The sequence below is a fragment of the Oreochromis niloticus genome, linkage group LG14, assembly GCF_001858045.2.
Source record: "Oreochromis niloticus isolate F11D_XX linkage group LG14, O_niloticus_UMD_NMBU, whole genome shotgun sequence".
Classification (NCBI taxonomy): Eukaryota; Metazoa; Chordata; class Actinopteri; order Cichliformes; family Cichlidae; genus Oreochromis; species Oreochromis niloticus.
In genome coordinates, this window is record NC_031979.2 from 21,568,482 (window position 1) to 21,593,409 (window position 24,928).

Genomic DNA, 24,928 nt, shown 5'->3' on the forward strand with positions numbered 1-24,928 from the left:
TGATTGTGAAAACAAAAGTTTGATAATAATGAATTTAATAATGATAAAGAAATTATTTCTTCTTCACTGTATTGTTAATTTAAGGTCTTTGGGTGTTTGTTTGAGGCTGGGATGACACTGAAACATTTAACAGCACACAATTAAGAATAGAACAATCATCGCAGTTACCAAGTTAACATTGTTTTTATTGTCTTTGCAAATGACTCAGATATATTAAACAACAACGACAACAAAATGGAAAATATTCACAAATATTAACCCTCATGGCACTCATACTCAAGTCCAACTATTTAATATATGATATAATAAAGTACATTTTTCAGTAAAGAAACAGTTTTAAAACAAATTCAGGTTTATTTCCTGTTGGAATGAGTTTTGGTTGAGTGCAACAGTTAACCAACTGCAATAAATTTGACAAAAACAAATTCTGCAGTATTTTTGGGAGAAATTCCCTTGCAGTGAAGGAAATAACTTGGTGAACACTAGTCTGAATATTCCGGCTAATGCGAGAGTATTTTAAAGTTGCTGTGGATGCATGACTACTTTGACACTCATGATGGAGCCAATATACAATATGATCTATGAATGTTTATATTGAATGTATGTGTAGACTTGTGACCTAAATCCTCTGTGCATAAAGTGAGGTCCTTTAGTTCTCACTTTCCACTTAAAGTGCTAAATCATCTCGAGGTCAGAAGTATCACACCTGCAGTCCTGCAAAAAAAGAAAAAAAAGTGCCTTTGCCCTTTAATAGGGTGATCATCTAAAATAGCACAATAAATGCATTAAACTCTCAGACCTTTTGTCACTTTAAAATATTTCCAATACCTGATAATAAGGTCTGTTAACTTTCTCTGTAGCAGTTGAACATTAACCGTAAAACGACACATACCACACCAATAGTCAAGGCACACAGTAATCAAGTACATTATATCTGAAGCTTGCCAGACAAACTCCAAACATAAGAGACACAAAAAAAAACTTCACAACACAGTGTTTGCAGCAATTAGTGTCAATATAGATAAAATAAACTTTGATGATTATTCTCTAAGAAAAACAAAACAACAACACAAGTCAATTACTTGTGTCTGACATATGCACATACAAAGACAAAAATGCTTTAAAAAAACAAAACATGTATAACATTCTGCTATAAAGATCCCAAACATACCAGTGCACACAGCTACAGCTATTTTTCCCCTGAGATAACGAATATGAAATGGCACAAGCAGCACCTGATGTGTGTTTGATGAAGTGTGTGTGTGTGTGTGTGTGTGTGTGTGTGTGCGCACTGTGTTTATGCATATGGCTGTGTTTCCGTTTCCATTTTGCTGTTGAGATCCTCAACTTCCCCTCTCTCTGCAACCTTTTCTCACCTTTAGGCAACCAAAATGAAAAAAAGAGAGAGAGAGAGAAAAAAAGACAGGTTTGTTTAAGTTTCACAGTCTATCAGAGGTAGACCGCACTGGATTCTCGTGGTGGTTGTTTGTCGCAATGGATGACATCATGGGTGTTTCTGTAGAGATGAAATAGAAATCATCTTGAGGATTGTATATATTAAATTACAGTTTTTAATATTTTTGAGGTAAATTCTTAAACATTGAAGTGACAAACATGCTGCGATGTGACTTCCTTTCAACATTCAATGTGGCATTATTAATCCATATGCAGTACCTCAATGACTGTTTGGATCCAGTTGAGCATCATTTCCACGTTGGAGTAAACACCTGGCTTTCCCTTCCGGGCACAGCCAACGCCCCAGCTCACCACGCCTACCAGATTCCAATTGGACTCAGTGATGTGCACCAAAGGGCCTCCACTGTCCCCCTGACATTTAAAATACATTTTAAAAAGTTCGTTCACCAAAAATGACTATAATACCCAAAATACAAAATCTAATGTAACACCTTTAATTAATTCAAATTAGAAAATAAATTGGAGGCCTGTTACCTGGCAGGCATCAACCTTCCCTTCTGGGAAGCCAGCACAGAGCATCCTATTTGTTATTGCGCTACCGTAGAGTGTGTAGCTGGAACATGCTGACTGAGCTATCAGAGGGACATTGGCCTCCTGCAGTATGTCAGAAACTGCACCTGAAGGCAGAACACAAGCACACAATGTTTGCAACCTCATAGACAGGCAAAAGTATCTTTTCTGTTTTCATTATCAGTTGATAAAGAATAGGTTACATGTTGGATTTCTTACCATTTTCCCGTTGGTATCCCCACCCTGTCACAGTCATGTAGGTTCCAGCTGTGATGATATAGTCTTTAGGAGGCAGACAAACTGGTCTTCTGATATCTTGAAGAAAAACATTTAATAAAGTGGACATTGTTATTTGTTTTATGTAACTTTGAGAGTTTGAAAATACATAAAGATATAAGCTAATTACACAGACTGAATATAAGTTACTTCGTAGTGAGAAGCTTGCTATTTGATGCCACTAGAGGGCAACAGAGAGGTGGTTGAGCCTACTGAATACAAACATAAGGAATACAATTTAAACTAACCTGACACTGTGATTGGCCTAGTGAGTCTCATCAGTGCTATGTCATAGTCATTTGTTTCTGCATTGTAGTCTCCATTCACTATAACTCTGTCCACAGAGGAGCCTCCCAGTGTGATTATATTTGTCTGGCCTGACACCACTGCCCATTGCCTCAACTCCCTATTATTTCTGCAAGAATCAAAAACAAAAGAAGGAAGCGGGATCATGAGGTTAATGAATAAGACAAAGCAAATTTAGTGGAAATGATATACTATGGTAACTATACTGACCCAGTGAAGCAGTGGGCAGCAGTGACTACCCAGCGCGGTGACACCAGTGAGCCTCCACATGTATGTTGGCCAGACCGCTGCAGGCTGACCTGCCATGGCCAGTGGTCAATGGATGTATCAGTGCCCCCAACGATGCGATGCTCAGGGCCCACTTTTCCACAGTCTAATAAGATATAATATTGTTATTTGCAAGGACCCGTGGTTCATTTCAAACTGCTTTTTATATTATGTCTGTTTATTTGCTTTCTTCAGAAACCTCTTTGAGCTGTTAGGATTGAAGGAAGCTACTTTGTTATATGTTGCTAGGAAAGATTTCTGCTGTTTCCTGGAGACATGTATGGGCCTGTTAGTGTGAAACTCTTCACACAACCAAGTAGTTTTCCACCTACAAAGCCGAGAACCCCACTCTGCCTTGTTAGGTGTTGTAAACAGCATTAGTGATAGGTGCTGCCTTTGTAAAAATAAAACTCACCTGAACAGGATAAAGATACCACAGATCCAGAGTTGCATACACTGCTGTTGAAGAGATAAAAGAGGAGTAGGTCAAATGCCAGGCTTTATTCATATGATCACAAAACAATTGCTAACTTGTCTTTACCCCCATGCAGAATTTCGTTTGCATTTCTGCTGGGGTTTTATTATAAAGTAAAATCTTTGTTTTGTTCACTTTCGTAAAGGATAAGATAGAAGGAACAAAAACTGTGGGACTTTTTGTCTTTCAGGAATAGAAACTAAAGACTCATTTGAATAGGTTGTATATGAAGAGGGGAAAAAAAGTGAAATCTAAAAGAGAAAAGGAGAGAAGAAGTGAAGATTTTCCTAACAAACAGGGATACCAAGCATGGGAAGTGTATATTGGGATCCTCTTTTTAGCTAAATGCAGAAGTAACTCGCAAGGAGCCGGTGCTTCTTTGTAAGAATAAATTTAACAGAAAGTGACACACAGAAGATTCCCTTATTAGCATTTCTATTTTCTCTAGTTTATGTCGCAATAGCAAAACATGAAGTCATGATTTGGCTCCTTTATGATGACATCTTCCTTACCGGTCAGCAGTGGCTTGTTGTATAGGCGTGTTTGAGGTCCCTGGCCTGACAGCTGTGAATGGTCCCGTTTTCATCGGTGACATTAAGGAGCTTACTAAGATGTTTTTGCTAGTAGGCTTCCTGTGGAAGCAAGAAGGGGGGGGGGGTGATTTTATCCTTGATTTCAGATCACATAACAGATGTTAAATTTGCAAGGTATTCCTCAAATATAAACACCTTGTGATAGTAAACTCACATTGTGTATCCCAGTTGTGTACATGCTGTCTGTGTGTGCGCTTGGGTCCAGTCGTCAGCACAAACAGTCCGCCAACCTGAGTCTGGACTGTAAACTTGCAAGACCTGATCATTCGACTGGAGTCGCACTGGAGAGCGGAATGAGGAGGAAGAGGAGGCATTTTTCAGTTTTTCGTTCATTTATGATGACAAAGAAAGAGTGGGGAGTGCACTCTACCTGGAAATGTAGTGTTTACTTTAAAGGTTGTCATGCAGGTAATTTCATCTTCTGCTCCTGCACAGTCAATGTGCCCATCGCAGGTTTTGTCTAACGGGATGAATTTCACTGACCGTGTGCAAAAGAAGTATTTACTTTCAATCAAGTTTTTAACTGAAAAGAAAAGAGAGGGACAGGAATCACAAGTGTGTGGCCAGTTTTACATATTGCAGTGTGTAAAGTGTGTTTTGAGGAAGTACATTTTCAGGAATTGTAACTCACTGAAGTATGCTGCAATGGCCAGTATGCCCAGTATCAACAGAACTGTCAGTGTAGTGATCAACACTTTCTTGATCTTCGCTCTCTTCTCTCTCGGGGTGTTTGGAGCCGTCATGGGCCTTCTGTGGCGTCCTGGCCGAGGACCTGCAGGAAGAATAATAATTTGAAGTGAGATAATAGAATGGAAAAAGAAACGTAAGGACGCAATCAACAGGAAACTGCGATAGCAGAATAGAAACCGCAGAACAGAGACCAAAAAGGGTAGAGAAATTTGTCAAGATGGAAAAAAAAAAAGAGTGTGCACTGCAAATTCTTATTACTGCCTGGCCTGGCTGTTTCCAAGTATTTATCATAATATTCATAAAAACATTATTTCAGCGCAGCAAAAATACATACCAACAAACCAACACAAACATAGCTTACCTGGGTTCGTAGGATTTAATGGCCTTGAGGTTTCCTCAGGGAGCTGAGCAGCTGTCTGAGGACAGAAGAGACAAAAGCAAAGGTGAGGACTGGTGTGTAATCTGCACTTCATCACATCAGGTGTCTGTGCCTCTAGGTTATACCTCCTTCAACTCCCTGAGCATGGACATGCTTAATTTACCATGCGACCATGCAAATGTCAGTAAGTAGCTGAGCTTGCACAAACTCTTTCAGCAGAGCTTTTTTTGTGTTTAGTTCCAGATAAGTGTTTAAACATGTGTAAAAATAGCTCTCTTAAATTTGAGTTTCTTACAGTGCCTTGCTCTTCTCGATTGTGTCGTGTCTTGCTCTGAGTTGGAATGTTTGTGTGTGAAACACTGGACCCAATTTCCTTGTCTACTTGTGACTGATCACACCTGCCGTACATCTGCCCATCTAGACAGCTGTGAATAAAAGGTGGGCCTTCATCTCCTCCTCTGTTACATTGTTCAGTCTACTAACATGATGGTATCAGTGGTCGTTAGGCCACTGATACCAGGACTAATTAGCTTTGATTACCTTTTGTTGCTTTAGCTAGGGTCGTTTGGGTTTTTTTGGATTAACATCATTCCTGTAATTCAGCCCGATCTGCCATTTTGTCTGTATGTTTCTATTATTCACCAGTGCTAAAGCCAATCAACCTCTAACCCATTTCCTCTTTCAGCGCTCACCCAGCCAACCACAGTAGGCCTGCCCCACCTGTTTTCACAGCTTTTTCAAGTGCTGGCACTTCAGCACGCTCAGCCCTTCTGCCAGTAACCAACATCTCCTCCCTGCATACTCATGGTTTTACCATTTCTACAATTCTCTAAGTATTAACAACAAACCGGTTGATCTGTCTTTTATGGGTCTGCATTTGTAGATTGGTGCATAAAATACAATCTATGTCTAGTGGAGGATCACAGAAAATGACCAGTTATGCACGGATGACAGGGAGTAGTTGTAATGTGTTAGTCACATTAAAACTATGTGTCTTTTTGGAAAAATCACCCAAGCACAAAATACACCGACAGTAAAAAGTATCCTGTGTAGTGAGTAGTATGACAGGCTCTACTTGGGCTCAGTGAATCTTCTGTTCAACTGGAGCTGATACTGTAGAAACAGTTTAAACTGATAAATCAGGGTGAGTGTCCTTCACATAAAAGGAATCAGGTTAAAGGCCCATATTATGCAAGTCAAACAGCTTGTGTAAGTGCATACAGTCCATTTCAGTCACAAAATTTCAGTCACGAGTAATGCCTCTATTCTTTTTGTTTCATTTTCATACTTTGGCTTTCAGATTAGGAAATGTGTCTAAATGACCTAACTACAGAAGACTTAAGACAGCAGCAGGTCCATGCTTTCAAATCAGCACACTTACTGATGACACCTTGATTTTGTGATTTTTTTCATAAAGTTGAATTGTCCTTGAAAATAGCTCTCCAGTGTCTTTTTAAAAATGTATACCTTAAACAGACTTTAGTTAGAGACATGATTGTTTTTTCAGTAAGCTCATTTTACTTTGGTCTCTTTAGTGGAGATGGGTAACACCAAATGGGGTAATAGGAGCAGACTTAGTTATTTACCTATGGTCTTTCAATCTGAGTTCTTATTATTAAGTTGTCTTAATAATCCTTTTTTCCTTCTTACCTTTTTGCTTAACAACACACAAAGTGGCTGGCTAGCTTACATTAGCCACAGCATAGCAAGATGTTACTTAAGCTCATACATAACAGTTGTTCAAAGGTGACTTTTGGTAATATTATTGACATGGTTACTGTATATATAGTAACCAGTTATCCATCCCTTATATATGCACTCTGCACCATTGCACCCTAGATATGCTATACGTGTTGTTATGTGTTGCTATTGTCTATGTCATGTTGATGCCATGTTGTCAGTATTGTCTGTTTTGTACAAATAGAGCAAAGAAATAACCAGAGATTAATTCCTTGTATATGTACACATATTTGCTATAGCAAGCTGATTCTGATGGTCAGTAATGATAACTAATATAACTAATGAAGCATATCAAATATGTCATGGAAGAGATTTGGGGTTTAGCCAGTGACTGGTTACATTCACATTAAAAAGACATTAAAAAAGGTATTTGGTGCTGAGCTTGAAGAGCTTTACAGAGCTTTGTGGTCAAAAACAGATGCTCCAAAGCAATTACTCAACTTGTAGGCGCCTTAATAATTTTCCTTCTTTCACTCATTCGTTGCCTGTACTACACCAGAAAGTCAGTCACTATGAGATACAAGATATGTGTCCCTTGTTCAATTATTAGTCAGAGTAGCTTATTTCATTCTCTCATTCACTCAGTCATTTCTTCAGCTCTGAGGTGTCTCACACCCATACACCATTAAGCTATTATGTGCATATTCATTACGTCCAACCAGTCCCTTTCCTGCCTCTCTAGCCCTCATTAGCTGTTGTTGACAAGACAAGCTACTTTTAGACATCATTGCAGGGGAGGATGCTTGGGATAGGGTAAGATGGAGGCATATGAGCAGCCAAAAAAGAAGAAAAAGAGGAGAACTGTGACATGTTGTTTGGCATTTACAGATTTTATCAGGGCTATAGTCCATAATCTGAGAGTAACAGGGGTGTTTGTCCTTTCCTGAGTTCCTGATTTTGAAACTTAAATGTTTCAGATCATCAAACAAATTTAAATATTAGACAAAAATAACACAAGTTAACACAAAATGCAGTTTCTAAATGAAAGTGTTTATTGCTTAGGGGAAAAAAATTCAAACCTTCACGGCCCTGTGTGAAAAAGTGATTGCCCCCTAAACCTCAAAAGTGGTTGGGCCACCCTTAGCAGAAAAAACTGCAATCAAGCATTTGTGATAACTGGCAATGAGTGTTTTACAGAGCTGTGGAAGAATTTTGCTCCACTCATCTTTGCAGAATTGTTGTAATTCAGCCACATTGGAGGGTTTTTGAGCATGAACCACCTTTTTAAGGTCATACCACAGCATTTCAGTGGGATTCAGGTCAGGATTTTGACTAGGCCACTCCAAAGTCTTCATGTTGTTTTTATTAAGCCATACAGAGGTGGACTTGCTGGTGTGTTTTGGATCATTGTCCTGCTGCAGAGCACACTTGGGTTCTACACAAACAAATGGCTGCACATTCTCCTCCATGTCTTGATAGACCAGCAAAATTCATGGTTCCATTTACCACAGCAATTCCTCCAGGTCCTGAGGCAGCAAAACAGCCCCAGACCATCACAGTACTGCAACCACATTAACTCTCAGTATGATGTTCCCTTTTGGAAATGCTGTGTTAGTTTTATGCCAGATGTAACGGGACTCAGACCCTCCAGAGGGTTCAGCTTTCGTCTCATCAGTCCACAGAGTATTTTCCCAAAAGTCCTGGGGATCATCAAGATGTTTTTTGTTTTTATGTTCCTTTTGGTCATCAGTGGTTTTCTCCTTGAACTCTCCCATGGATCTTATTATTTTTACCAGTCTCTTTCTTATTAATGAATGATGAACTCTGACTTTAACTGAGACATATGAAGCCTGTGGTTGTTAAAGTTTGTTCTGGGGTCTTTTATGACCTCCTGGATGAGTCATCGATGTGCTCTTGTAGTAATGTTGGTCAGCCGTTCACTCCTTGGAAGCTTCGCTGGTGTTCCAAGTTTTCTCAGTTTGTGTATAATGGCTCACGCTGTGGTTCACTGGAGTCCCAAAGCCTTAGAAATGGCTTTATAACCCTTTCCAGACTGATACTGTAGATGACAATGACTTAGATTGTGGCATGATGTGTTGCTTATTAAGATCTTTTAGTCTGCTTTACTTTGTTAGAAAGGTTCTTTTTAAGCAATTTCTTGATTCAACAGTAGTCAGGCCTGAGTGTGCTTAATGAAATTGAACTCAGCTTTCCATAAAATGTAGTTAATTCATCATTTAAGTAGAGGGAAAGCGACTTTTTCCACACAGGACCAGGTAGGTTTTGATAACATTTCTCCCTTAATCAAAGACATCATCACTTAAAATATAAATTTTGGGTTTAGTCAGGTTACCTTTGTCTAATATTTAAATTTGTTTGATGATCTGAAACATATAAGTGCAATAAATATGCAGAAATAAAAAAAAACAACCTAGAAAATCAGGAAGGGGGCAAGTACTTTTTCACACCACAGTATATGCTGGTAAAATATCTTAGCTTTGTTCAGGTTCCCAAAACACTTGATAAACTTGTTTAGCTTCTTTATTTCTTGTGCAATAAAGGGACTAGAAAAAAATCTAATTGAAAAGTATGGTGTTTCTGTCATACTGCTGTAAACTGCATGTAGCATGTAATTAAGCTCACAGTACATCTCAAACATTTAGTTGATATTCAGAGAGAATTTTTTTTGTGCGTGTTGTGTTATTATTACACTTCATCTTTCAAATCTGTAGTATAAACAGCTAGTAAGACGCTAACACCTTTTTGCCTCCAGGCAAAAAAAATGAGTCAAAGTGTGTTTATAAATTTCACACAGCAGCGAGCAAAATACCGTGGTGAAAGTGTACAACACAGAAAAATTCCCATGGCTTCGGCTCAGTTTCTGTTAGAGTGATTGTCATGCTTGACTGCCATTACTGTTCCTCAAGTTCAGTCAACTTTACAATTAAAATCACAAGTTGTGTTCTTAATATGAATTTAAGGCTACGTCCACACGTACCCGGGTATTTTTGAAAACGGAGATTTTTCTATGCGTTTGCACCTTTCGTCCACACGTAAACGGCGTTTTCGGTCACTGAAAACGGAGATTTTTAAAAACGCCTGCCAGGGTGGATATTTCCGAAAACTCCGTTTTTGCATTTAGGTGTGGATGAGAAAAACGGAGAAAACGCAGCGTCAAAGGTGTGCGCCTTTTTTGACGTCACACTGTGCGCCACGTTATTGTTTCGGTGAAATGAATTTCTACAATACTGTTACTGTTAATTGTACTCTCTGCAGTGTTTAAATGCTTACATATACACACACAGTTACTGTCCCTCCACACATAGGACTCGGTTCTGCTTCTATGCCCCATCTTTGTTTACTATTTCCTACCGAGGCTTCTAGACTTCTGATTGGCCAACATTTCTACACGGTTAGGAATATATCGCCACCTGTTGCTTTGGCATGTTCCTAGCAGCGTTTTCCTTCATTTCTGCGTTTACGTGTGGACGGGATTATTTTTTAAAACGGAAAATCTCCGTTTTCAAAAATACCCGTGTACGTGTGGACGTAGCCTTAAACTCTATAGTCTTTAATAGGAATTAGATAAACATTTTACTGAACAAAACTGGTGAAATCTTGTTCTGTACTGTGCTGTGTGAAATAATGACTACATTTTCAACTTCCCTCTTAAAGTTCCTCAAATGCTACTGTAATGTTATTCCCCCTTGAAAAACGCAAACCTTTACTTGCTTATCCCCAGCATCTTAGCAACATATGCCAACATTTTGAACCTCAACCACTTTTATGCCTTTCACAAACAAAGGTCATCTGTGTTGTGGTATACTCAGTTATGACTGCTAGTCTCACTGCATTTCACAGCATGCTAGTCATGTGGTTTCGCCTGTAGCATTATACTGTAGATCAAGTGTCACATCAATGTGGCTGTTGACTGGCCTATTAGAAGATTTTAGTGTACGGTGTATTTTGTTACAGAGGAGTAGCTCGAAGAGCACTTTTCATCTGCCTGCTGTTCTACTTTTGTCTTGTCCTCACAGCTTTTCATCCACTGCATTACAACTACATTTAGCGTAGCACGTATGCATCAGATCAGCGGGTACAAAAACACAACATGCAGGTCACTAACCAGTGAGGACTTTCCAGAACCAAAACCAAAACCAAAACACACAGATTAAAACTGGGAACAGTTATTTTCTTTAATTTTCACTTCTGCTTATTTTTGATGCAGAAGTATCAGGTAATCCACCCCTCCATTTGCACATTTATGTGTCACTAGTCTTAATTTGGTAGCACTACAGAGAAATATGAAGGCCAAAGTTTGAAAACAGATCAAATAACTGTGATTGTGTTTCAGTGGAAATGTACAAGTTGCATAGAGAGAGGGGCGAAGAATGCTGTTGGACAGGTTTCCTTTCTTTCTTTTTTTCCCTGAACGGTAGCTCAGTAGCTCTATGCTGGTTTTGCTCATGTGCTTCCTGAGGTAATGGTCACGTTCAGCTTTCAGCTTAAAGCACGAGAGTTGAATATAACGTACAAATAAATGTGACACCTTCCTCTTTATTTCATTTACCAACATTTCATAATTCTCATAGAAATCCAGTATATTTCAGGTCTATGCAATAGGCTTTGTGGCACTTTTGCAAATAACATAAGAATTTTACTCTCCTACAGTAAACATGCTGTTAAGCTGTAGTTAGTCTATATCCATATACTTAAAAAATAAATAAACAAAAAAAGCAATATAAGGTGATTCTGAGATTTCACCTGCCCAGCTTATTCATTTTCTCAGAGTTTAAAAATAAAACATTCACCATATTCATTAACTATTTCATTTTTAACCACTGTTAGTCAATACACAGTCACAAAAGAACCACATAGACCCATCCCTGAAACCAACTGGAAGTAACGTTTATGGGGGGGGAATAAACAGTAGGAGAAAGTAGGTTATCGTCTTGTGGTATAAATTACAGTTATTTCGGGAAGTAATAAAAGCAGGATGAACAAAATAGTGGGCAGGCCATTCGACATGGAAAACCAGGAAGTGGGCTAAAGAAATTTGCCTTGAGTGAACCTTCCTGTAAAAAAAGCATTGTCATGCCATGAGATATGACGACAGTGTGTAGTTGGAAACTTAGATGTTGTCGTCGGTACCAAGACAAATTTAAACTATTTTATGAGTCAGGGCAATATTTCAAAACAGCCTGGAAGTACTAGTTAGTCACGTGTTATTCAGAGCAACAACTAAACTGTTTATGAAAAACACTGGGAGTGCTGTACTGGATCAAAAACATTGTTGCTAATGTTTGCTCTTCAAAAGGCCAGTGGTGAAGTACAAGTGGAAAAAATTGACAGCCTCTAAGACCAAGGACTTCTACTGATAACAATGACTTGCTATGAATAGAAGTCCTTGGTTTTATTTGGCTGTTAACCAAAATACTGTATGTAAATATAAATGTCCTTTATACATTAATTTTAAAAAACCAACAAAAACCAACAACTATGTATTTGGAGTTAAGGATACTCCTTCTAAGGGTATAACTTGCGATCGCAATAAGGTGAGATTCCTTCTGGATTGCCACCTACAGTAGACTTTTTTAATAAGCCTAGCTGATTCATACAGTGGACTGCTGCCAGGGAAGCCTTGAAGGGAAAAAGTATAACTGGGTCAAGTTTAACAGAAAAAAGCCCTTGATACGGTAAGCCTGTTGTTCAAGTATGTTTGCCTTACTGCCTTGTTGTAGTAACACACACACAAACACACACACACACACAGACAAGACTATTAAAAGCATCGCTGTGAAACCTTGTTGCTTTTGAAGAGTATGAAGTTACAAATTTTAATGTAACAAATACCTAGATCTCTCTCTCTCCATAAAAAGACTTGGCTGGAATTATTCTTTATGAATCCTGAAATGAGTAAACGCACACTCTTCTTGTATACCCACAAAATGTGTTTGCGTTAGTTGTTACTCAGTTTTGTGGGTCTAACATTAATGGCTGTCTTTTCCATTCGGTGATATTGTGAAAAGTATTGTATTCTACATACGGCCTTGCTCCACATTCAAATATCAAAAATTCTATTGGCTAAATTATGAATGTGAAATGTTCCTGCGTGCTACTGCTACTGATCACAGACCATTGATAAAGTCCTCTAAATATACCACTACGCAACATCTGTTCTGGTTTTGTATGAGCTATCATTTCAACATAGCTGCTGTTGTAAGTAATTACAATGCAAAAGGTCTATCCAGTGTCTTTATATTACGTTAAATATTATTACCACGTAATATCCAGAGGTCATTATTCAAATCACTTCTCACAGGCAAGCCATTGACTGTCCACTTACATGATGTAAATAAAGTTGATTGTACTTCCAGTTGCACTTACCCACATGGTGAAGGTTTCTCTTTTGGTAAGGCCTTGATGTAGCTTGTCACAGAGTACAGAGTAAACACTGCCCTCCCTTTCAGGAGGTGGTATTCCTCAGAAACTTTGCTGTCCCTTGGTTATCTTTGTCCCCTTCCTCTTACCGTCCTGGCTCAGATTAGTCTCTCACTGTCTTCCTCTTTCCTTACTGTTTTCTTTCTGTAGTAATATAACTTAATCAGATACCCCTCTTCAAAACGCCAAGGCCGCAATTACGTGTGATAGTATGTAGCATTTCAAATCAACACAGAGAGCTACGATCGAGTCCCACTGACAAAACAAAACTAAAGTCCAGGTAACCTGACACTTTAACCCTCCTCTTTTCCTTGCTCTCTGTCTCTCTCTACCTGTGTGCTTTTCTCATTTCTGTCCCTCCTCCCACACCATCCTCCCAATCTAAACTTCTTCAGCCTCCGGACATAAAGCACATTCTCTTTATATTTTTCTCCTGTTGTGTTCTTTAGCCCCCCGTCAGTCATTCTTTGGCTTTCAAATTTTACCCAAACACACATTCAAGTGGCAAGCCCTCTGCATGTATACAAATGGATGCAAAAACACAAAAGTAACACACAAACCCAGTAAAACATGAAATTTCCAGTGGCACGGAGTACGCTCGGAGGTTTAGGTGTGTCTCCCATCTGTTTTTGTTTTGACAGTCTAATGAGAAGTCTGTTGGTATTAGTCAGTGCCCTGTCTGACATCAACGTCATGAAATGGTGCACGTCCATACAAGCAAACTGTGTACAAAATCACTGTGATGCAGAGGCGAATACATTTCAATATGCTTTCATTCTATATGTTATGCAAATTGAAATTAATAATGGAATGGCAGTAGTTGCACAACTACTTTGGAAAGATTGCTGGAATACTTTGTGTGCAAGTATACCACAGTTGTAGTGACTGCTGAGATTGTGGGTCCAACATCCCTGACTGAGTTAGCCATGCTGCAGAATATCTCTGCTTAAAATTCTGAAGAGCTAAATTATCTTGGTGCATAAATTAAGGTGCATTCAGTGACCATCCTGGTCACTAGGTCAGAGCTTCTAAAAATTAAGCCACTGTGAATGTCATGGGACCCTGAGCATAAACACCAGAGCAAGAACAAAAGCTTGATTGGGAGCGTGCGAGAGAGAAGACTGATAAGGTCAGCCGAGGAGAAAGAACCATTGTAATAAACAGGAACTGACTGTGCTGTTTGACCTGGTCTACAAAAAGCAGTAACACTTCGTCAATTGGACTCTCATATGCTATCATCAGTTGTCTCATAGCATACACTTTATAAGAAAATGGAGGGACTGATAGTACTTCAGGTGAGCTGCTACAATATACAGGTAGAATTGCCGAAGTAAATCAATTTGAAGCTAATCATTTTTGCTTAGGTCTCTTTCAGCCAATAACTGCTGTTACTTTGTTGGAATTCAGGCTGGGGTAGAATTAATAAGACATTTAGAGCCTCCACCCTGAATTATAATGCATGAATCCTTTTTGTGAGTTTACCCATTGAAGCCTGTGGAAAATTGTCATCGCAAGCAGCATTACACAGTTTGCAAAGAAAATCAGGCATCATTTGTATTCCCCTTTGCTATACTACATTTCTCACAGGCAAACATTGTTAGTTGCGTGAATGCTGCAGTCGCAATATTTACCCTCTCCAACAGTGTGACATGATTAAACAATAGCTGACAAAATGTTTGCACACACAATTAAAGAGAAGACGAGAGAAAGCCAGGGATCTAATAAAGCTATTGTACGCCCTTGTTTGAGTCCATTAAAAGACTGCTTCATTTTTTTTAATCCTATCAGTTCTGTGACGTGACATCCAGCCACATGCAGATAAAATTAATTAACTTCTTTGTGGAAGCCACCTGTTGTTTGTATCTTCTGTTTTCTTTTAAATCTAGTTGTGTGCAAAGCTCAAGGACTGCATGAACGTCCTGCTAATAAGTTACATATTAACTTAAATACATGTGTGTTTCTGCTGAGACTCAGTAGTGACAATGAACATGAAATAAATAAGAGAACTTCCAATTTTCAAGCGTTTTTATTGCTTATTCTACAAAAGCATTCTTGAGCAACAATTATTTTAGCAGCAGATATGAAAATTGTGCAAACCTCTGAAGAATTTAAGCAGAGAGTGATTTTTTAATCTAATCTCCTGTTAAAATGGCTAATAATGTTGTATTTGACTATGTTCAACTTTAGCCCATTATGAATGGATTTAACGGATACACGTTAAGCTTTCCGTTTCTTTTCAATGACGTCAGAGATTGATCTTATCATTCCATGAATTTCAGTGAAAGAATATTCATCTGAAGAACTTGAAAATGTGTTGGACTACAGAAATTTAAAATCCGGGAATCCCCTTTAAAGCTAACACATCTTTATCAGCTATGCTCTTATCAGAGTTTAGTAAAGCCGAAACTTGGAAACAGAATTATGAAAGTTTTCTCTGAGCTGGTGAAGTTCCCCATATCTAATACTCATACAGGATGCTGTTCTTTCCTCAGTTCTCCCTTTCCTGGATGAATACAATAAAACACACATAATGACATAGAAATTACCTAGATGCCATCACGATTGCAAAGTTGCAAAGTTGCAAAAAAAAAAAAAAAGCGAGAAATAGAGCAGCAGGACTACAAAAAATACTAATTACATTAGCACAGATAAACATATATTGCTTTTCCTTACTTGAGAAATGGCTGTCACTGTCAGTCTTTCTCAGTGAAGTTCTCGGTAAAGCATCTGGAGAACAGAGAGCAGCCTGGTTGGAAGTGACACCTGGTATGCAAACTTCCACTCTGTAGACCGCTTACCTGAATGTTCCCTCTCTCTCTCCCTCTCTCTCTCTCTCGCCCTCACATGCCTGGTCAATTTACCACCAAAGCTATTTCACTACTACCTCCCCACCAGTTAACGCAAGCCCTCCTTTGTCCACACAGGTGTGCATTTTGTGAAACTTGATATGTCCTCAAGAAAGCTGTGAGACTCAAAAAATAAACGGTTAATGATTAACAATCTCACATTTCAACTTCCCGGGTCTCTCCACTTTCATCTCAAATCATTCCTTTTGTAAAAATAGGATCATTACATAAGACTGAAATTTGTTTTAGCTCAAGAGAAAAGTGACTCAAAAGACACAAACAGATAAATCCATTTAGATATGTATTATATTTTAAGATAATAGTGCTATTTTGGAACATGGGTGGACTAGATAAAGCAAATAGGGTTCATTTTCTTATCGGAATATGAAAGTCTATCTTAATAAAACTCTAAGTATGTGAGCCGTGGAAAGTAAAATATGCCGTGTGGTTTAATTGTGGAGATTTTCCAGAAACTATACTCTTGTATCTATTTCTACCGGGAACACACTCAGTTGTGTTATTGTGCCACCTGCCACCCACCCGCAGTATAAGGACTACTGCCTTATGCCCAGAAGCGCACTCTTTTACGGTAATTATGTGTGCCACAAGCAGTGAATCTTGATCGTGAAAGACGATATCTTCATAGACACAGGGCGGCGCAGCCTGGTTTTCTATGATTACTGTCATTACAGAGGATCAGTGACACTTCTCAGTGTGATGTGATAGTAAAAAAATACTTTACTGTAAATTTGCTAACTTATTTCCAATAATTTTTTTAAAGATTCTTTTCAAGAAATGAGTGGATTCCCACTCTTATCGACCATTTCCTACCTTACAGAAACATTTCCTACAGAAACCATTTCCTACATTACCACTGGTAATGCTGATGCCTGTGGAATTTTTCTGAAATTTATGAAAAAGTATTTCCTGGTCTGATGACCGTCAATTTGTGCTGCAGCACACAGATGTCAGAATTAGGCATGAACAACATGAACTCATGAATTGGACTGGTGGTGGTATAATACTGTGAAGGATATTTTCTTGGTATATTTTGGCCCCTTAGCATCAACTGAGTGTTATTTAAATGCCACAGCCTATGTGATCATTACTGCTGATCATACCCTTCCCTTTATGACTACAGTGCACCCATTTCCTGATGGCTGTATCAAACTTGCTTCTTGAACATGATAATGGGTTCAGTGTACTCAAATGGCCTCCACAGTCTCTGTAACTTCTATAACTTACTGATGGCCATTGTATGATTTGTCAATATCATGTTTATATATAGAGATATTAAAATAGAGGCCAAACTTGAAAAAAGGCCTCCACAGTCACCATATTGTTATTATTGGGAAAAACTGACATATGCACTACAGTTTTGCAAAACGATTACTGAAGGCAAAAAATGAGACCAGGGATAAAAAAATAAGGCTCAAAATCAAAGATACTGTTAATCATGTTACTACAAATAACAATAAACATCAAACTAACAGTTTCTGTTTGATAGAAATATCGAATATCAGGTTTAGTTTTGTATGCACATCTCAGTCAGTCATCTGGCTTTGGGTGTAAGTACTGCATCAGGAAGCGTTGCTCTGTGAGCCAAGCTTCTAATCAGCAAGCAGCAGCATTTGTGGACATCAGCAACGTGCAGCCACAGGAATGCAGTGACTGGGCAGACCTTGACAAAGGTCAAAATAGATGAAACTGCAGTTTGATTCAGTGAGAATCACTATGCACATATAGATGCTTTGGGACTACAGGTTACACTGCTAGTCTAAATACATGTGAACTTTTTTGTTTGCTGTTCACATGCAAAGTGCCACAAACACATTTGTGTAACAAATGTAAGCAACGAGCCAGTAGAGCAAGATATTTTGTCACCACTGCACAGCAGATCAATGATGGTAAGAAGTCGGGGTGAATGTCTTATAGTTTCAATACTTATTTAACTGTTACAAGCTAATGCTTACTGTGATGATTATCTTATTTTAAGAATAACAGGAAGGACATGTTATTATGGTTAAAAATTTGGATGATTTAAAATTGTGACCTTATGATGCTGCACAAGAAAAGTCAGTGACAAAAACCCTCAGCAGGAGCCAGAACTGAGAGCAAATACTGTTAATGTGGCTGGTTGACTCAAACTAGACGGGCTAAGCGAGATAAATAATGCGCAAACGGATAATTCAAAAGTGGAGCACAACTGCAACACCAATGTCTTTGGTCTCATTTGGTTCCCACAAGTAATTGCTACTATTCCACATCATAAATACCTGGAGATGAAACAGCATTAAGGGTAGAAAAGTTGAATAATGGAAGGAAAAATAAAAGGTCACTTATATACGTGTACTGAGGTAACACATGTAGCTTAAATTCCAGATAAATGTGGAGGTGTTAAAGACATCTTGATCTGAGTCCATCAGCAGCAAGAGAATGTGTCACATTTATCAGTTTAAGATATGCAGTTAGGGAAGGCATTTAACTTGCTGTGCAGCGTTGTGGTTTGCATTTTGTGGTTAGGCTCGTGATGTCAGAGTATGATTCACTCAGACAGTTTTAATAACAGGAAACATTTCACCACTGGTAATGGCTCGTGCATAAGTGCTAACACGTCTTTTAGACTTGTTTTGCACAGTTCTTGTTAAATCGTGGTGAGTTTATAGCAACCGTTTTCTGTTCTCATGTACAACAACACACAGATAGACAAAAAAATATGCACAATATAATACAATAACATACAATATACATATTCAGCTTACTATCAAGAAAACCTATGAAGGACAAAAAATATAAAAAATATAAAAAAATAAAAATGAAGTTCTGGAGCTGGTGGGTCACTGCATTGGATTCTCCTTGTATATTCTAAAGAAGCCCACTTATTCTGTGATACTTTCACAGGGGAAACAGTAAATAAAAAAACAACTAGCCAGTAACAAAAAATTATCTTCTGGATGGAAACTTTTATTTTACACTTGTGACTTTTTACACTTAAGCAAAAACCTTTGCAGCTTGTGTATTTTCAGACTTCTTTGTATGTACTTTGTGACTCAATACCAATTCTGCTTTTTGACTCAGATCTATTCATATGCTGTTTCACCCAGGTGAAATTTGGTTTCACCTCCTGTTTGCTGTCACAGAGATGTGTGATAACTCAGCCATCCAGCAGGAGTCCCAATGCACCACCTAAATCAGGTGTCAAAAAGATGGAAAGTGAAGGTAAAGGTTTTCATGTACAAGACTTTTCTACTCAACTTGAGCACTTAAAGCAGTTTGTATAACATGCCTCATTTCCCCATTCATACAATCACTTTTTCCTACATTTAAGTACTTTATATCTAACATTCACACTCCAACTGCAAGTCTAGTTAACTTATCAGGAGCATCCTGGTGTTCATTCTCATGCCTAAGATACTGATACAGGGGCAAAGGGCCTGCAGTCTGTATCTTAATGCCAAAAGAGAACCAGAGATTGAACCACCAATTTGATCTGATTTAGAGTCACAAAATAGTCACATCACAAATGTAAGGCTGTATGCTCAAGATAGTATTCTTAAAGCTTAACTTTCTATTTTTGAGTTTGAGTGTCTGGATATTTAATCATCAAACTGGCGACTAATTTGTTAAAAGATTTTCCACTGCTCGCAGAGTGACAATGCAAAAGAATGACAGGCTAGTAGAACCACTTCTATTGTTCTAGCAATTGTTAATGAAGGGAGGGTAGAAGACGTGGAGAATATAGAAAGAAGATGAACTGGTTTTAAAGCACGACTGGTATGGGGACATGGAAAAGCAGACGCAGGCAAAGAGAGCAGAAGACGGAGAACTCTGCCTTTGGTCTAGTTCACAGTTGAGGCAAATAACTTAAAAAAGGCTGATGTAAAGTCGAGAAAGTGAGTGACATAGCTCAACTCCAAAGAGACGGGGGAGACTCAAAGAAAGAAAAGTGATAACAACAGTCATCCTGAGAAGTCAACTATGGGGAATGGTGGTAAGAGTCTTTAAGCTGAGATACCTTTTTGTAGTTTTGTTTACAGTAAGTGTGACACACACAAGTAAAGTATCAAAAACTGTTCTGTGTAATGAGTCAGACTTATCTTTCTTGTCAAGTACTGGACTTTCGCAGAAAGTTTTCTTCAAACTTCATTTCTTTCTTGTTTTTTCTATAGATACACTGCTTTTAAATGTGTTGCTGGTTTTGCTTTTCTGTTTCATACAGTGACTAAGTGTTTTTACATGCATTTTGAATGACAAACTGTCAACTTTGAACCTACACAGATCTTTCTTGAAAGCTGTTAACGGTTCTGGGAGTTTATAAAGAGTTGATGGCATGACAATTGTTTTTATTGAAAGCAATACCTCCCCTAATCAGATTTCTGTCTCTTAACTGTCTGTATGCTTGGTCTCTCAGTCTTGCATCAAAGAGAACTACTAGCATAATGGACAGTTTTATTTACTTTTATTTTTGCTACAGATTGATTTTCCAATCAGAATCAGAGAGAATATTCATTCAAAACAAACAGATATATATATATATATATATATATTGATCTAATTAGGCCCAAGAAACCAGACAGACTGTTTGGTAATTCGTTTTTGTTAGAAATACCCTATGAAATTCAATTTCCGTGTCATTTCAAAACCTTGTTTATTTACATGCCTGTAAGGTTATTGGAAAATGTATTAGTCTGCAGTATTGATCTAATTAACTCATTTTCTATTTGCAGAAAGCAGAGTAAACTCAACGGCAGTTGGGGTTCTTGTTGGCTTTGGAATCCTGTTCATTCTATTCACCATAGGCATTGTACAATTCTGCTGCAAGTACAAATGTAAAAAGTGTAAAAAATGCTGCAAGAAAAAAGGTGAGATAACAAAAGCATACATTCTCTATTCTCCTTTTGGTCATGAAGAATATAGCTGGTGTCTACAGCATCTCTGCTGCTTCCCCAATTAAAAAACGGACATTTAATCAAGTCTAACAGTCATTATAAGTCATTATACTAACCAATGACTTTGAGTAACAAGGCCATTCAATTCATAACACAAATCATCTTTTTTTTGCATCACAAATTGTGTTTGTAGCAAAGACACACACAGTACTGTGCAAAAACCTTGAGCCAATTCTCATTTCTTTATATTTTGCTTCCAAAGAGACAGAATTTCTTGTAAATTTTTAAAGTTGTCTTTGGGGATAGTTCCCCAGGCTTTCTGAAAAACTTTCAAAGTTTTTCTTTGGACAATGTCTGCTTTTTAGCTCCAATCCTTGTACCTTCCCATTTTCAGATTTTTGTTTGTTTGTTTGTTTTGTTTGTTAAGCCACTTCAAACTGAAGTAAATTAGATTGAGTAATTCAAGCATAAAAAAGGCAACTAACTCAAGGGATGAGCCAATGTTGTATGGAGACATAGCATAAATTTAGAATCTGAAAGTCACGTTCTTAAGAAATAGGAAACATTCCTTTGCTGGATTGTTTCCTGAGAGATGCATCTGGCTCTTCAGCTGATCAATCTACTGTTCACTGAAGTTTAATCAGAAATGGTGTCAGTGGAAAGGTGGCTTTCAAGTAGCCATTCTTAAGGAAGAGAAAAGGGGAGAAAAGGTTGAGGTATGCGGGACTGAAGATCAGTTGCAACAAGTTTTATGAAAAGTTTAACTTTACAAATATGAAATTTTTGGTTCTATTCGATGTCAGTACGTACAGGAGGTCAAGCGAGAGGTATTACACTGAGTGTCTATAATCATCTGTAAAACCGGGTGAAGGTTCTGTCTTGGTTTGGAGCAGCAGTTGTGTCGGAGATCTTGTTAAAATTGATGAAATTGCGAATGCAGAAAAGTATAGTGAAATTTTGATACGCCATCTAACAAGCATCTGATTGGCTTCCAAGAAAAAAAGTAGATCTTTGAATGCCCTTCAAGAACCTTCTTTAATACATCAAACAAAAGCGTGCTTAAAAGAAGTTATGCTATGTCATACCAGATATTAACTTTCAACATACTTTCAAGAACGAACTCGATTCTTGCCTTGTATACTGTGTATTAGATTCGGTATATCGCTGCATATAGTTCCTTTTTTTCTAGCAATAAATAATGAAATCACGAGTTCCTCAGGTCATTTCCACAAAAGTGGAATGGACCCGCTTATTTTTCAGAAACACCTATTTCAACATGCACAAAAAATAAAAATAAAAGAAACTATCCACATGGTGTAATAATTTGACTGAAACAACTCTCTAAATATCTTTCTGAAACTGTCAAATGTGCGGTTAAATGCTTGACTGCATCACTGCCCAGAAGTAATGCTACAGCATGATAAATCCACCACACTATTGTGCTTTAGAAACCTTACTTATTATGTCTCCTTTTATTCTGTAGAGCCGTCAGTGAAAGACAAAGTGCTCACGTAAGTAGATTTTTTCAACAATGACCTTTCAATGTAGACCTTTCACATGCAATTTAAAAGTTTTATTTCCTCCTTTGCTTCATCATCACATGGGTGTTTTTTGATTTTATGCTTCACAGCAAAGTCGGCCTGAAGAAGGCTCCCCCTCCCTTCTCCATTAGCAGAAGCATAAAATAACATCTTGTCTGTGTTTCGATCATCACCTTGATGGAAGGCATTTAGTCGTTTGTCACGTTCCTACACACCACCTACCTTTTTTCAACACGTATGGCTCTGTTCCTGCTTGTTATTTGCTGCTTTATGTTGGTGTAAAAACTTGAGGAAAACCCAGAGTGAGGGGTTTGTTTACCATGTTACTTTTTGATTCCTTTTGATTATATTTGTATCATGCAACAACTTTATTCTATAGTTATGTTTAAGAAAATGCAAACTTTTTCTTGAAACAAGGAGAGGTGTTGCATTTTTTTCTGTATATGCAGAACTATGTTGCTGTTAATATCATGTAATTTTAAAAATATAAAATTATACATGTAAATAAATAAATATTTCCGTCCAATTTCGCACTGGCAGTTTTGTTATGTGTCAAGAGAAACTGACAAGATGTTGCGGTGTCCCGTGATACAGATTTGAGTATGCACACACACATGCACATACACACACCAAATGGGAGAAAGCATATATACATTGTACTGCAGAGGAGATTTTTTTTTTTGCACTGAAGGCAGAATATCAACAGCTCAACCACAGCAACAAAGCAGCTTTCTGGTAAGCTGCAGGTGACTTCCCTCCTAATGCACATAGCTGGTTCCTTTTTGATACTTGTGATAGTTGGTAAAGTCCTTATAGTCTCATTATTTTATTTCCCATAATGAAACTGAACCTTGTCTAACTCATGTATTGAAAAAACAATGACCTCTCTGAGGTGGGGGTGAATAAATGTCATCTTTTGAATTCAGTGAAAATGAGTCATATCTCACAGAAGACAAACGTTTTTCACAACCGAAATAGTTTTACATGGTTTTTAACTCAAACTGTAAAAACAAACCTTCATATATGTACTACAACACAGTTACATTCTCTACTAACGCTCTAAAATAGAAAATATAATGTATTCACTTTTCAGTGCCCAAAATATTTCACTGACTGCACATAAATTTGCATGTGAAGATATTTGCAGTCACTGATCATTTGATATGCATGGATTACTGGACTGACAAAAATTAGCTATGAAACCTCGGGGTAATGCATAAACCTTTTGGTTATAAGACATTGAGGTCTTATATCTACACAACATCACACAGACATTTTTTTTAAGACAAAGATGTTTCATGTAGTTTAACAACTCTCAGAAAATGAGTCAGCAAAGAGTAAATATAAGATTACATGCAAAACTATCTTTGCTAATAGTAATTCTGAAACAGTTCCAATAATCTGGTTAACATTTAACATTTATTGTGTTTATTGCTAAATATCACCAAAAAATAGGTAAATAAGAGTTGTTCTTTTTTGCTTGGCTTCAGATTTAGATTTGCTGTTGTTTTATTGAAGGAATATTAGATTATCAGTACTGAACAGTTTTATTGTTAAGGATTTAGTATCTACAGCGCATTTTCTATAGTAGTCAAGTCAAGTGACAGTGTTTCATTATTAAATGGAGAACAGTTCCATGTTTTTGTTATTTCAGTGGGAATTAAGCTGGCGATCATGTGAGGAAGGCTTTTCATTTTTTTGATGAAAAGATGAAAACTGAGACTCTTCTTTTAACGTGTTTTATTTCTGTGATGTCAGTCTTTGCTGACAACATAAGATAAAGCATAAGTTGCACTATAGTTCTTGTGATACCTGCCATAACTTGTATATGCATGGGCTCTACTATTGTGCAGTAACTTCTCAACAGAGAAGGATTTAATCTAGCAGTAACGGGAAAAACAAAGTGACATGTTTCTCATTGTTAAATAATGTTGGTGTAGGCATATTTTGAAATCATACAGAGGACAAAACCCAGTTTTGGAAGTTTTGTGTTGCATTTTAATTGCCTTAAAATTAGCCAAGTATTTTTCCAGTTTTGGTAATTGAACCTGGAGTTCCCCTTATGTTCAATTGCCAACCTGGAGAACGCATAGACATTCAAAAGAAGTAAGGGAACAGCAGGAGCTCAACAAGAAACTTTTAGCACAGGGATTCCCAACGTGCTAACGTTCTATAATAATCATCAGTGTATATGTAAAAATATTATGATAAGTTGCATGAAACTGTCTTACTTCCCTGTATGCAGTTTATACACAGAATACTTGTCACAGGATTTCCCTGATGCTGTGTTTGGCATATGAAAATCTACCCATATTGACAATATTCATTCTGTTCTCGGGACTTTTTAGAAATGGGGTAAAGCCTGACAGAGGAAGTGTTTGTTTCTCAGTTTAGAAGCTTCAAAACCACTGACCTGGTTCCTGTACATAATTTGCATATGGAGATCCCTAGTAGCCTACAGGTTGTCTTATGTAATGGTTCTTTAAAGGAGGTATCATTTTGTTGTCTCAGGGTTTTCCTTGGGTTTTCTTTAGTCATGGTTTCTGAAAACAGCATGTC

At 37.7% G+C, this 24,928-nt stretch overlaps 2 protein-coding genes across 6 annotated transcripts; one reads left to right on the forward strand and one right to left on the reverse strand.

Annotated features, from left to right (window-relative positions):
- Window positions 1-167: 167 nt before the first annotated feature.
- On the reverse strand, window positions 168-15,902 carry tmprss4a (transmembrane serine protease 4a). Of its 5 annotated transcripts, none has more exons than XM_005455783.4 (13): window positions 15,767-15,902; window positions 4,955-5,009; window positions 4,535-4,675; window positions 4,274-4,426; window positions 4,058-4,184; window positions 3,823-3,942; window positions 3,251-3,294; window positions 2,779-2,941; window positions 2,511-2,677; window positions 2,206-2,301; window positions 1,951-2,093; window positions 1,675-1,827; window positions 168-1,516 (listed from the first exon to the last, which is right to left on the reverse strand). In XM_005455783.4, exons 3-13 carry the CDS (start codon window positions 4,644-4,646, stop codon window positions 1,505-1,507), a joined length of 1,290 nt encoding a protein of 429 aa, XP_005455840.1. In that variant the 5' UTR covers window positions 4,647-4,675; window positions 4,955-5,009; window positions 15,767-15,902; the 3' UTR covers window positions 168-1,504. The 5 variants fall into 5 exon arrangements, with proteins under 5 accessions (XP_005455840.1, XP_005455839.1, XP_005455837.1 ...); XM_005455782.4 differs by lacking the exon at window positions 15,767-15,902 and adding an exon at window positions 13,040-13,403; XM_005455780.4 differs by lacking the exon at window positions 15,767-15,902 and adding an exon at window positions 5,268-5,418.
- Window positions 15,903-19,700: 3,798 nt separating this feature from the next.
- On the forward strand, window positions 19,701-22,887 carry mre11 (MRE11 homolog, double strand break repair nuclease). The gene is made up of 4 exons (XM_019345051.2): window positions 19,701-19,930; window positions 20,667-20,801; window positions 22,312-22,339; window positions 22,459-22,887. The coding sequence occupies exons 1-4, from the start codon at window positions 19,918-19,920 to the stop codon at window positions 22,514-22,516; spliced, it is 234 nt and encodes a 77-aa protein (XP_019200596.1). The 5' UTR covers window positions 19,701-19,917; the 3' UTR covers window positions 22,517-22,887.
- The last annotated feature ends 2,041 nt before the right edge of the window (window positions 22,888-24,928 follow it).